The sequence below is a fragment of the Trichomycterus rosablanca genome, chromosome 13, assembly GCF_030014385.1.
Source record: "Trichomycterus rosablanca isolate fTriRos1 chromosome 13, fTriRos1.hap1, whole genome shotgun sequence".
Classification (NCBI taxonomy): domain Eukaryota; kingdom Metazoa; phylum Chordata; class Actinopteri; order Siluriformes; family Trichomycteridae; genus Trichomycterus; species Trichomycterus rosablanca.
Genome location: NC_086000.1, coordinates 27,419,856 through 27,432,966, shown reverse-complemented (window position 1 = coordinate 27,432,966; position 13,111 = coordinate 27,419,856). Strand labels below are relative to the sequence as shown.

Genomic DNA, 13,111 nt, shown 5'->3' with positions numbered 1-13,111 from the left:
TCCCCCAACATTTCCACACAATTGTTCCCTCAACGTTCCTTCACGAACGTTCCCTCAACGTTCCTTCTTGAACATTCCCCCAACGTTTTCCCACGAATGTTCCCCCAACATTTCCACACAAACGTTCCCTCAACGTTCCTTCATGAACGTTTCCTCAACGTTCCTTCTTGAACGTTCCCCCAACGTTTTCCCACGAATATTCTCCCAACATTTCCACACGAACATTCCCCAATGTTCCCTCCGAACATACCCCCAATGGTTGGGTGGATTGTTGAGGGAATGTTTGGGTAGATTGTTGAGAAAACGTTTGGGTAGATTGTTGAGGGAATTTTTGGCTAGATTGTTGGGAATGTTTGGGTGGACTGTTGAGAGAATGTTTGGGTGGACTGTTGAGAAAACGTTTGGGTGGACTGTTAAGAAAATGTTTGTGTGGATTATTGAGGGAACATTTGGGTGGATTGTTGAGGGAACTTTTGGGTGAATTGTTGAGAAAACGTTTGGGTGGATTGTTGAGAAAACTTTTGAGTGAATTTTTGAGAAAATGTTTGGGTAAATTGTTGAGAAAACTTTTGGGTGAATTGTTGAGAAAATGTTTGGGTGAATTGTTGAAGGAACATTTGGGTGAATTGTTGAAGGAACATTTGGGTGAATTGTTGAAGGAAAGGTTGGGTAGATTGTTGAGAAAACGTTTGGGTGAATTGTTGAGAAAATGTTTGGGTGAATTGTTTAGAAAACTTTTGGGTGAATTGTTGAGAAAATGTTTGGGTGAATTGTTGAAGGAACATTTGGGTGAATTGTTGAAGGAAAGGTTGGGTAGATTGTTGAGAAAACGTTTGGGTGGATTGTTGAGAAAATGTTTGGGTAGATTGTTGAGAAAACGTTTGGGTGGATTGTTGAGAAAATGTTTGGGTGGATTGTTGAGAAAACGTTTGGGTGGATTGTTGAGAAAATGTTTGGGTGGATTGTTGAGAAAACGTTTGGGTGGATTGTTGAGAAAATGTTTGGGTGGATTGTTGAGAAAATGTTTGGGTGGATTGTTGAGAAAATGTTGGATTGTTGAGAAAATGTTTGGGTGGATTGTTGAGAAAACGTTTGGGTGGATTGTTGAAAAAACTTTTGGGTGAATTGTTGAGGGAACTTTTGGTTAAATTGTTGAGAAAACGTTTGGTGGATTGTTGAGAAAACGTTTGGGTAGATTGTTGAGAAAACGTTTGGGTAGATTGTTGAGGGAATGTTTGGGTGGATTGTTGAAGGAACATTTGATGGATTGTTGAGATTGGTTGGGTGGATTGTTAAGGGAATGTTTGGGTGGATTGTTAAGAAAACGTTTGGGTGGATTGTTGAGAAAACATTTGGGTGGATTGTTAAGGGAATGTTTGGGTGGATTGTTAAGAAAATGTTTGGGTGGATTGTTGAGAAAACGTTTGGGTGGATTGTTGAGGGAACATTTGGGTGGATTGTTGAGAAAATGTTTGGGTGTATTGTTGAGAAAACATTTGGGTGGATTGTTGAAGGAAAGGTTGGGTGGATTGTTGAGGGAATGTTTGGGTGGATTGTTGAGAAAACGTTTGGGTGGATTGTTGAGAAAACGTTTTGGTGGATTGTTGAGAAAACATTTGGGTGGATTGTTGAAGGAAAGGTTGGGTGGATTGTTGAGGGAATGTTTGGGTGGATTGTTGAGAAAACGTTTTGGTGGATTGTTGAGAAAACATTTGGGTGGATTGTTGAGGGAATAGTTGGGTAGATTGTTGAGGGAACATTTGATTGAATTGTTAAGGGAATGGTTGGGTTGATTGTTGAGGGAATTTTTAGGTAGATTGTTGGGAATGGTTGGGTGAATTGTTGAGGGAATTTTTGGGTGTATTGTTGAGAAAACGTTTGGGTGGATTGTTGAGAAAACGTTTGGGTGAATAGTTGAGGGAATGTTTGGGTGAATTGTTGAGGGAACGTTTGGGTGAATTGTTGAGGGAACGTTTGGGTGGATTGTTGAGGGAACGTTTGGGTGAATTGTTGAGGGAACGTTTTGGGTGGATTGTTAAGGGAACGTTTGGGTGGATTGTTGAGGGAACGTTTGGGTGAATTGTTGAGGGAACGTTTTGGGTGGATTGTTGAGAAAACGTTTGGGTAGATTGTTGAGGGAATTTTTGGCTAGATTGTTAAGGGAATGGTTGGGTGAATTGTTGAAAACCCAAACGTTTTCTAAACGATCCACCCAACCATTACCTCAACAATTCACCCAACCATGCCCTACAATTCACCCAAACGTTCCCTCAACGTTCCCCCCTCACGTTCCCTCAACGTTCCTCCCCGAATGTTCCCTCAGTGTTCCCCCCCAAACTTTCCCCCAACGTTTCCACACGAACGTTCTTTCAACGTTCCCCCACGAACGTTCCCTCAACGTTTCTTTTTGAACGTTCCCACAATGTTCCCCCCGCACGTTCCTCCAATGTTTCCTCACGAACGTTCCCCCCCCCGAACGTTCCCCCAACATTTCCACACGAACGGTCCCCCAACGTTCCCCCCCGAACGCTCCCCCAACGTTTCCACACGAACGTTCCCCCAATGTTCCCCCACAAACGTTCCCTCAACGTTTCTTCTTGAACGTTCCCACAATGTTCCCCCCGAACGTTCCTCCAATGTTCCCCACGAACGTACCTTCACGAACGTTCCCTTCCAACGTTTCCACACAAACGTTCCCCCATTGTTCCCCCACGAACGTTCCCTCAATGTTCCTTTACGAACGTTTCCCCACGAATGTTCCTTCAACGTTCGAGTTTGTACACCTACCTTGTATTGGTAAGCCTTAAATCTCATGAAAATCAATTGTCAGCTGCTAAAAATTAATTTAAATAGCATTTAACTAGACTGTGTTAATCGAACAATGACTTCTTTGTTGGTTATCAGTTGATCATTACTACTGTATCACTGCTGAAAAAGTCCATGCAATGCATTGAATAATGTGTGTGTGATTAGTAATGATATACACGTATATACAGTGTATCACAAAAGTGAGTACACCCCTCACATTTCTGCAAATATTTTATTATATCTTTTCATGGGACAACACTATGGAAATAAAACTTGGATATAACTTAGAGTAGTCAGTGTACAACTTGTATAGCAGTGTAGATTTACTGTCTTCTGAAAATAACTCAACACACAGCCATTAATGTCTAAATGGCTGGAAACGTAAGTGAGTACACCCCACGGTGAACATGTCCAAATTGTGCCCAAAGTGTCAATATTTTGTGTGACCACCATTATTATCCAGCACTGCCTTAACCCTCCTGGGCATGGAATTCACCAGAGCTGCACAGGTTGCTACTGGAATCCTCTTCCACTCCTCCATGAAGACATCACGGAGCTGGTGGATGTTACCTTGAACTCCTCCACCTTCCACTTGAGGATGCGCCACAGGTGCTCAATTGGGTTTAGTCCATCACCTTTACCTTCAGCTTCCTCAGCAAGGCAGTTGTCATCTTGGAGGTTGTGTTTGGGGTCGTTATCCTGTTGGAAAACTGCCATGAGGCCCAGTTTTCGAAGGGAGGGGATCATGCTCTGTTTCAGAATGTCACAGTACATGTTGGAATTCATGTTTCCCTCAATGAACTGCAGCTCCCCAGTGCCAGCAACACTCATGCAGCCCAAGACCATGATGCTACCACCACCATGCTTGACTGTAGGCAAGATACAGTTGTCTTGGTACTTCTCACCAGGGCGCCGCCACACATGCTGGACACCATCTGAGCCAAACAAGTTTATCTTGGTCTCGTCAGACCACAGGGCATTCCAGTAATCCATGTTCTTGGACTGCTTGTCTTCAGCAAACTGTTTGCGGGCTTTCTTGTGCGTCAGCTTCCTTCTGGGATGACGACCATGCAGACCGAGTTGATGCAGTGTGCGGCGTATGGTCTGAGCACTGACAGGCTGACCTCCCACGTCTTCAACCTCTGCAGCAATGCTGGCAGCACTCATGTGTCTATTTTTTAAAGCCAACCTCTGGATATGACGCCGAACACGTGGACTCAACTTCTTTGGTCGACCCTGGCGAAGCCTGTTCCGAGTGGAACCTGTCCTGGAAAACCGCTGTATGACCTTGGCCACCATGCTGTAGCTCAGTTTCAGGGTATTAGCAATGTTCTTATAGCCCAGGCCATCTTTGTGGAGAGCAACAATTCTATTTCTCACATCCTCAGAGAGTTCTTTGCCATGAGGTGCCATGTTGAATATCCAGTGGCCAGTATGAGAGAATTGTACCCAAAACACCAAATTTAACAGCCCTGCTCCCCATTTACACCTGGGACCTTGACACATGACACCAGGGAGGGACAACGACACATTTGGGCACAATTTGGACATGTTCACTGTGGGGTGTACTCACTTATGTTGCCAGCTATTTAGACATTAATGGCTGTGTGTTGAGTTATTTTCAGAAGACAGTAAATCTACACTGCTATACAAGTTGTACACTGACTACTCTAAGTTATATCCAAGTTTCATGTCTATAGTGTTGTCCCATGAAAAGATATAATGAAATATTTGCAGAAATGTGAGGGGTGTACTCACTTTTGTGATACACTGTATATATATACACACACACACACATATATATATATATATATATATATAAGTATATATATGTAAATTCCTACCTACCTACCTACCTACCTACCTACCTACCTACCTACCTACCGACCTACCGACCTACCTACCTACCTACCTACCTACCTACCTACCTACCTAGCTCAACGGTAGAGCACGTCACATGCTTGGCATGTATGAGGTCCTGGGTTCAAGCCCCAGCATCTCCATTTCAAGGCTTTAGGGACAGTGGTAGCATAGTGGGTAGGGCTTTCAACTGTCAGTTGAAAGGTTGAGAATTCGAATCCCAGCCACACTGCAAATTTTTGTCTTCTTACCAAGATTTAAAATCTTACATTAGGAAATTTAAGATTGATTATCTTGTTTCAAGAGTTATTCACTAGTTTCTTACATTTGGTCCCATGGTATAGTCTTAAATTCATCATGAATGTGTCTATCTTATCTTACTTAGTCAAGAAATCTTAAATTTAGTATATTGTTGGTAAAACAAGTAAAAAATACCTTAGGAATCCATTTATACTCTTTTATTCCACAATACAAAACTAATTTCAAGATTTAGCCACACAAACTGAGTTTGATTCATACATTACATTTCTTGATTTAAGTTCAATTTCTTAATTTGAGAATAATTCACAGTTACATTTGTAAAAACATTTTTTATTGGTAAATGGAATTCATAATTAAAATTAGAAGAACAAAGTAAGCAAACCAACAAAAGATTGGCTTTGACCACTTTTCAACAGTGGAATTGGATCAGCAAAACAAACAGCCTACAACTGGCCAATACTGACCTAGCTACAGCAAACTAATGTACAGTATGAGGACATCTCACCCAGAGCTCATTATACATCCCCAGGGCCGTTCCTATGTACAAGGACATCACAGAGAGTATATTTTATTGGCACAAACACACTATCCTTAAAATTTACTGGAAAATATGAGGTGTGATCTAAAAGCTCATGCACCAATTCTGTCGCCTGGGCAATAGCAGGAACTGCAACTTCATATGCCAACAAATTGTTATCAAAATGCAATGTTTCATAACGCTGATACTCAAAAGCAACAAAAGAAGAATCTACTAAAAAGATGTCTTTCACCAGTCCAAACACAGGCAAAGTATCATTCACATCTGCAATAATCAGAGACTTCCCACTGATGTATTTATTTCCATTGAGAATTAGCCACTTCACAGAGACAACAGATTGACTGATGTCCATATTAAAAAAATCTCTAAATTTGGCCTTAACATAATCAGTATTTGAAATATCAGTAACAGGCCCCAATTCTCTCTCGGTTGCAAAAATGGGATGTTCAATGCCAATTTCATGTTGACAACATTCAAGAAATTGATTATGTTTGGCAAGTGACTTACACACATTTTTAAAATTCAACTTTGGAGCCCACTGTTTGAAATAACTGTGCTTGGCCTCAAACCGCATGCACATAGTTCTTATTAAAGGACCAAGGGATTGAATTTGACTGGGCAAATGCAACATGTAATGTTGCTTGGGTATTACATTAGTTTCGGGAAATAAATGTTTGAACTGACTAAGGTGTTCTTCAATCATAAGTTTAAGCCGTATTACTGTCTGTAAAGAAATAATAGGAGCAAGAACAATCTGTACAATTTCAATCAGCTTAACAATAAATGTAACATACTCATCGTCCAAGTCATACAGAATAAAAGGTAATACTTTTAACAGTATTAACATTTGCCCACATGATTGTTTCAATTTGTTGTCACTTGCTGTCAAAGTGCTGACACTAACAGGGCAAGGTTTATCACGTATATCAAGAGGCGAGTAAGGAAAATTCTGAATGGCTGAATTGAACACATCTAATTCTAGATTACCTGACAGTATAAGACGTTTTAACACAAGCTTCATTTCCATTGGTGCAACACCTTCAAAAATGACATGCATTATGTCCTGTGGAGTTTGCCTGATTAGGTCAAATGCAGGAACATCAATAAGTCTGCTTTTTCTATTAATTCCGTAAGTAGTTTTGAGGGAGGACTTTAAAGTATCTGTGCTTGCCTTGTCTATTTCAAGACATTGCCTAATATGCCTTTCTAGTGTTCTTCTGACAAAATTATTCTCATCAAAATATATTTGCATATCCTCAAAGGTGCATTCACAGTGTCTGCACTTGCTATAGGCAAAGCCAACCCCTTCTTTAAAGCCAGCAAGCTCATGTTGAGCAAGTGTATCTCCACATACTGCTATCACAGCTCCAAACAAGTCCATTTCACCATGTGGTGTTTCAACCTTGACACCGTTATAAAGCAGAATAAGATCTTTTATAATTCTTTGTAAAATAACATCTATACCCCATTTAGAAACATCAACAGATTTTGCAATAGCAAGGAGTCGTATTGCTGCTAACTTGGACCTAAATTTTGGATCAATATTACCTAAACTGTAGTAAACCATTAACAACTTATTTGAAGAAGTATGGGGCCCTAAAGGGTTACATATTTCAATCTCGTCTGAGTACAAAATGATCTGCAAAGCATTAGGCCTCACAGAATATAAAGGATGAGATGTAAAAAGAGACCCATCTGAAAAGTCATACAAGAATCCCTCTCTGCTTCTCTGTGGTACAGTGTTCAACATGGAGAAAATTCTGGAATTGGTCAGTAGCTGCTTTAGACTTTCAATTAGTGGTACATAGTAAAAACTTTTGTTTCTTATGGCCATAACCTTTGAACTACCTTGCTTAACCAAACAAATCTTCTGAGAGACAACTACTTCCTCTGGGCAGACTGGACTGAAGAGTTCACAAATAGTCCTATTCTGTCCATATGCTGTGGTTGAGAAAGGATCTTCGAAAGTATCAAAAGTATTCAGAACCTCATTTTGAAGCTGAGTGGTTGTCTCTGGATGTCTGTCAAAAACGCTTCTCATTCTTATCCTTAATGTATCCAAGAGAGTTGCTTGGTACTGTTGCACCCCTCCAATGACTCTGTTGACGGTCCTCTGTGAAAAGTCATAAATTGGGCTTAATTTTTACTAATATAATGTCATGACATCACAGAATTAAATGCAACACATTCTGATGCATTAGAATTAGCCTACTTTACAATTAGGCTATCAGTTTATCAATTATTATTACATTCACTCTTTCTACATGCACTTTTTAAGCAAAACTGACCTGTGACAGATGGCATTCTTCCCGGACACTGATTGCAAAAGCTGCCGCAGACTTGCCAATATCCGGTTCGGTTACAGATGTTCCAGCTCCATTATTTTCCTTTCATGAATAAAATCGAATATCTCAGTCATAACAAATGCACTCAAATCCATAATACAAATTAAATTTCAAATTAAGTTTCATAGCCTACAATACATTTTATAGCATACATTTTGACTGTCTTCTCCTCACTTCACCATACAGAAATCATAAATCTGCCTCATGGATTAAAATTAACTTAAAAAAATTAACTTAAATCAAAACTTACCTGAATACAAGAATGGGAATCAGGAGGAGTTTCCATACAAGTTTCAATTTGACTGCCGTGTGACTGTTCCTCCACAAAGTACGTTCTTGCAGGAGTAGCGGCTTCAGAAAAAATAGATGCACCAAAGTTCTCTGACCCAAGTGCAGCTGAAGTAGGTGTTGTCCCCCATGCCATTGGTGGGCATCCGGTCGCCAAATACAAAGGGTGTGTTCGTTTAAGATGGCGATAAAATGAGTTGTAAACTCTAAAATCTTGTTCACAACCATCAATTCCACACAGAACCCAAAAATCTTGACTACGGCTATGCGTGACATTTATGTGGCTGAGGAGCGATTTTATACTTAACGCAACAAAAACGAAACAGATCATACACCGCCACACTGCCATGATTCACTCCAGTAGTCTTTAGTAGGCTCGTTTTGGTGCTTGTCTGTGGGCTTGGTTACACCTGTGCCTCCTATTTGCTAACCAGAAATATGAATTCCCTTCAAGACTTTTTTACAACAACTTATGTCGTACAATTTTGTATATGAGAAAATATTTGCACATGCTGCTCACGCCTCTGCTCTATGACCTGCTCTCCGCTCACCGTCACATCAAAATGACGTCAGATATATAAATTGAAGAGATTTGGCGCCTGATACATTTTGGGAAAAAGCAGCAGTGTTCAACAGAAGCCGTCTGAAAAGTGCACTTCGGGGTAAGCACGGATTTAACATTATGTTCACGATATATTTGGTATAGTATATTGTATGTTACAGCATTGTATACATTTGTTCCGATATTATTTAATATTTTTAATATTTTACCTGCTCTCCTAGCTTGCAGACTGAGGAGCTTAACGTTATTATCGAAAACTAGTCATAGTCAGCAAGTCTACACTACTAAGCTAGATGTTTTTGCTAGGTAGCATTAGCTAACTTATCTATATGTTTTGTCCTCAGATATCGGCTCACATTTGAGAACAGCGATAGAGAGAAAAGCCACTTTCTTCGGTATGGATGATTTAGACGAGACTACACTGTCGGTGCTACGGGGTAAGTTGTGTTTAAACTAGACTATTTCAAAGCATGGTGTCAGTTTGTACATTAATGGAATCATGTGCAGATGGAGAAACACCAAGTTCACAAGCTAACACGTTAGCATTTCAGAAAAGTGTTGGATAAACCTAAATTAAATAGTTGGCAATTCTAAGAAATTCCTGTTAAGTTAGGGGTTATTTGCTGATCAGAATGGACGATGTGTTAGAATTATTCGTGCATTCATCTCGTTTTGTATGTATTTTAAAACGATGTTTGCCGGGTTTTTTTTTCCAGTTAGTCTAGTCATGCTGCTAGCAAATATCCATAGATATGTACAGTTGTAGGCTATGTTTCAATGAAAAATTCGTACCAAAACATATGTGATGTGATACTAATGCCAGGCGTTTTTAAAGCTGCAAATATTGATGAGGAGGTTCTGAAAACCCTAAGTCGGGAAGATTTGAAAGACCTCTTTCCTGGACCAGAGAATTTTCTGAAGAGGAAGAAATTATGGGACATGATTGGTCCAAAGGTAATGCGTCTGTGGAGGAACTCAGGAGGTTTATGGAAAGCATAAAATTTGATTTTATTTTAAAGAATGTTTTGTGGGTGTTGTAATTCGTATAGGATGGTGATCCTGATCAAAACCGAGGAAGTGGGAATGTGTCAGCTACCTGTGCAGTGTTGACAAGCCAGCCTCAGACCTCTACCCCTGTTCATGAAATCACAGCCAAAACGGTGAAACTGCCAGACCCACCAGAGTATGTAGTGTACACTGACTCAGAGTTGGACATGGTGCGCAGCCAGTATTTTGATTTGCTCCGCAATGGAAAGGAAAAAGTTTGCAAGATGTCAAAGGAGCTAAGTTGTAGGCTCATCAGAAACACAATCACCAGCATGGTTGCCATCCTGCGTGCTAGTCCTCTGGGAAAAGAGGAAAGATACCCCTCAAAACTTGAGCTGAGAGCAATGTCACAGAAGATCGTTGACTATTACCCTATGCTACGTGACACTTCAGATCTGCCATATGTAAGTTATTTTGCATCTAAACCATTTAAGGGCTTGGTGGATGACATGGCAGCTTAACGTAGCTTAACTTTCCTTTGCCACAGCTGACGATTTACTCTAAAATGTATAAACGACTGCAAAATATGAAGTCTCCAAGAAAGAGGCAGGGCCCAAAGCCACAAAGAGGGTCTGCAAAGAGATCACTCTTTGAAACAAGTACAGAAGAAGAAGGTACTGCAAGTTCTTCAGCTTCAACTGCTTCAACTGTCATTCTTCCAGAGAGCGATGTCAGCAATGATGACTTAAGTCCAGGTAATACTGCATTCGGTATTGTTTGTTTTTATTTTGTGCGTGTGTGTTTTCCCTTGGATTTATATTTTTGTTAAAGAGCTTACCTTTACACTGGCACTTTGAATATTTACCCATGAGTTTTATTTATTTATTTATTTTCCCTGTTCTTTGGCTGATCAAGAAAATATATTTAGAAATTATTAAACTGTCTGAACTCTACTGTTGTATTTTAGAACATCAGGACAGTCTGAAAATGCAGGCAAGGCACTACAAAACACTCTTCAATATGTACAGCAAACCCAACTCAAAACCCAACCCAAGTGATGTTGCTCAAATTTTGGACCTTGAGTTTGATGGAAGGCGGGCCTTCATTGACTCAAGTGTGTTGAAGGAGGAAGACAGGATTGCGAAGATATTTGAAGCATATCCATGTTTCAAAGACCCTCAAAATGTAAGTTTCATATCTCACCCTTTTTGTGTGCTTGTTTCTGTATAATGATATCAGCTGCACTAAATGCACAATTTTATCCTAGGCAATGGATGAGCTGCGTCGCATCTTGGGTGGCACCAACCCCAAATACATTGATGAAACAAAGAAAAGATGGGAAAACTTCTGTGCCAATGTCCAGTTCTATGGTGTGTGGAAGAAAGTCCTGAAACCCCCTATACCCTTGAATATGCATGATGGTATGTTGCAGTTTTATTCCAAATCTGAACCCTGCAAAACTACTGTAATCCTTCAGCTTCCAATTTGTGTCTGCAGGACCTCTGATACACAGGTGTTTTTAATTATTTAAAATAATTTATCTAATTATGCCTCTTCCAGCGGATTTCACCATTGCCATTTTGACTGGTCTCCCATCACTATTTCCCTCACCAACTTCGCCACCAAAACGGCTCGGGAATCCCAGTGAAGCACTATTGCATGTCCTTCAGGTGAGGTTATTGTGCATTTCAGTTACTATATTGATTTTTCTCTTAACGTCTTCAGACATTTACAATTGTTTTCTTTTTCTTTTAAATTAAAGGCAAGGGAGGATCCATCGCTTTACTTGGAGAAGCGTCCTCTCACCAGTCCAGTGTTACTGTTTGATGGAAAGGTCTGCATCCTTGCCATGGGAAACGTACCTGTAAGCACCATACCAAAGGAGGAGTTCTTTGATGGGATGTTGATGTTAATGGCATACTACTACACGATGCACCTGATGTACCCAAAATGTGTTGCAACCCTCCTCTCGGTCATTCAAACTGAGGTACTGTGTGATGCGATCCATGATCGAGATGCTACAGGTGCATATAAGAGGGCAATGGTGGAGTGGAAATCATTTATTGAGAAGTAGTTGCACATGGCCTGTTTTTTTTTTGTTTACTAGTGGGGAAACTCATGTTCAAATGCAGTTGTTCACTGTCTATTTAAACCCCCCTCCTCTCCCATGTCTCTCTCTGTCAATCTTTTTCTTTCCCTCTTCTCTCTTTCTCACACATTCTTTCTCTCTACTCTCTCACACTCACTCCTCCCTCACCTACCCACAAACAAGTGGTTTAATAATCAAGCATTCACAAAGTGGAAATCCTTTACTAAGATGTAGTTGCATAACTTGGTCTATCTTGCTGTTTGCTCAGTATACTGAGATGTATCTTCATTCCATGTTCTTGGGAAGTTGACTGTACTAGTGGTAAGGTGATGTTGTGCAGTTGTTCACTGTCAATTGCTGCAAAGTACTGTGTACTTCAATTGTTTAGTGTGTATTAAACAAGTGTTTGATAGTTTTACAGTACTGTCAATAAATGTTGACAGAATTTTCACTTGTTTTGGTGGTGATTTACTTATGGGTTTCCTGTTTTAATATTTAATATGTAAGATATGTAAGACATTAATATGTAAGATTAAAACCTAGTTTCAAGTCAAATGTGGTTTTTAAGAGTACCTGTTTCAAGATGAGACAACTTGTTTCAAGTAGTCATACTACCCTAGTACTAAGTATTTTACACTTAAATTTGAAAACCTATATTAAGAATTCCAAAAACTAAATAAGTATTATTTGCTCATATTCAGAATATTATACTTGTTACTGTGGTCTAGCAAATCTGTTTTCAAGTAATTTTATCTAAAAATGAGTATTTTTGACTTATTTTAAGCTCTTGGTAGCCGGTCAGAGCAATCTAATTTCAAGACTTGAACAAACTTATTTTGAGAATTCTTGTCAAGTAAAATTATCTTGCTGCATGGACAGATAATTTGGCTAGTATTGATTAACTTTATGCTTGAATTAAGTTTTTTTTTCTTATATTTCAACTAGCCTTTTTTACAGTGCACTGTTGGGCCCTTGAGCAAGGCCCTGCTCCAGGGCCACTGTACAATGGCTGATCACATGCTCTGACCCCGGCTTCCAAACAAGCCAGCATATGCAAAGTAAATATTTCTTTGTACTGTACATCTGTATACAGTGGTGCTTGAAAGTTTGTGAACCCTTTAGAACTTTCTATATTTCTGCATAAATATGACCTAAAACATCATCAGATTTTCACACGAGTCCTAAAAGTAGATAAAGAGAACCCAGTTAAACAAATGAGACAAAAATATTGTACTTGGTTATTTATTTATTGAGGAAAATGATCCAATATCACATATTTGTGAGTGGCAAAAGTATGTGAACCTTCAGGATTCGCAGTTAATTTGAAGGTGAAATTAGAGTCAGGTGTTTTCAATCAATGGGATGACAATCAG

General features: G+C 39.6%; 2 protein-coding genes across 2 annotated transcripts; one reads left to right on the top strand and one right to left on the bottom strand.

Moving 5' to 3' along the window:
* Positions 1 to 5,243: 5,243 nt before the first annotated feature.
* LOC134325564 (uncharacterized) lies at positions 5,244 to 8,332 on the bottom strand. The gene is made up of 3 exons (XM_063007810.1): positions 8,063 to 8,332; positions 7,756 to 7,854; positions 5,244 to 7,580 (listed from the first exon to the last, which is right to left on the bottom strand). The coding sequence occupies exons 1-3, from the start codon at positions 8,234 to 8,236 to the stop codon at positions 5,445 to 5,447; spliced, it is 2,409 nt and encodes an 802-aa protein (XP_062863880.1). The 5' UTR covers positions 8,237 to 8,332; the 3' UTR covers positions 5,244 to 5,444.
* A 380-nt stretch (positions 8,333 to 8,712) lies between these two features.
* Positions 8,713 to 12,187, top strand: LOC134325565 (uncharacterized). The gene is made up of 9 exons (XM_063007811.1): positions 8,713 to 8,762; positions 9,007 to 9,099; positions 9,498 to 9,616; positions 9,712 to 10,113; positions 10,197 to 10,404; positions 10,617 to 10,834; positions 10,917 to 11,070; positions 11,210 to 11,319; positions 11,412 to 12,187. The coding sequence occupies exons 2-9, from the start codon at positions 9,060 to 9,062 to the stop codon at positions 11,721 to 11,723; spliced, it is 1,563 nt and encodes a 520-aa protein (XP_062863881.1). The 5' UTR covers positions 8,713 to 8,762; positions 9,007 to 9,059; the 3' UTR covers positions 11,724 to 12,187.
* Positions 12,188 to 13,111: the final 924 nt, after the last annotated feature.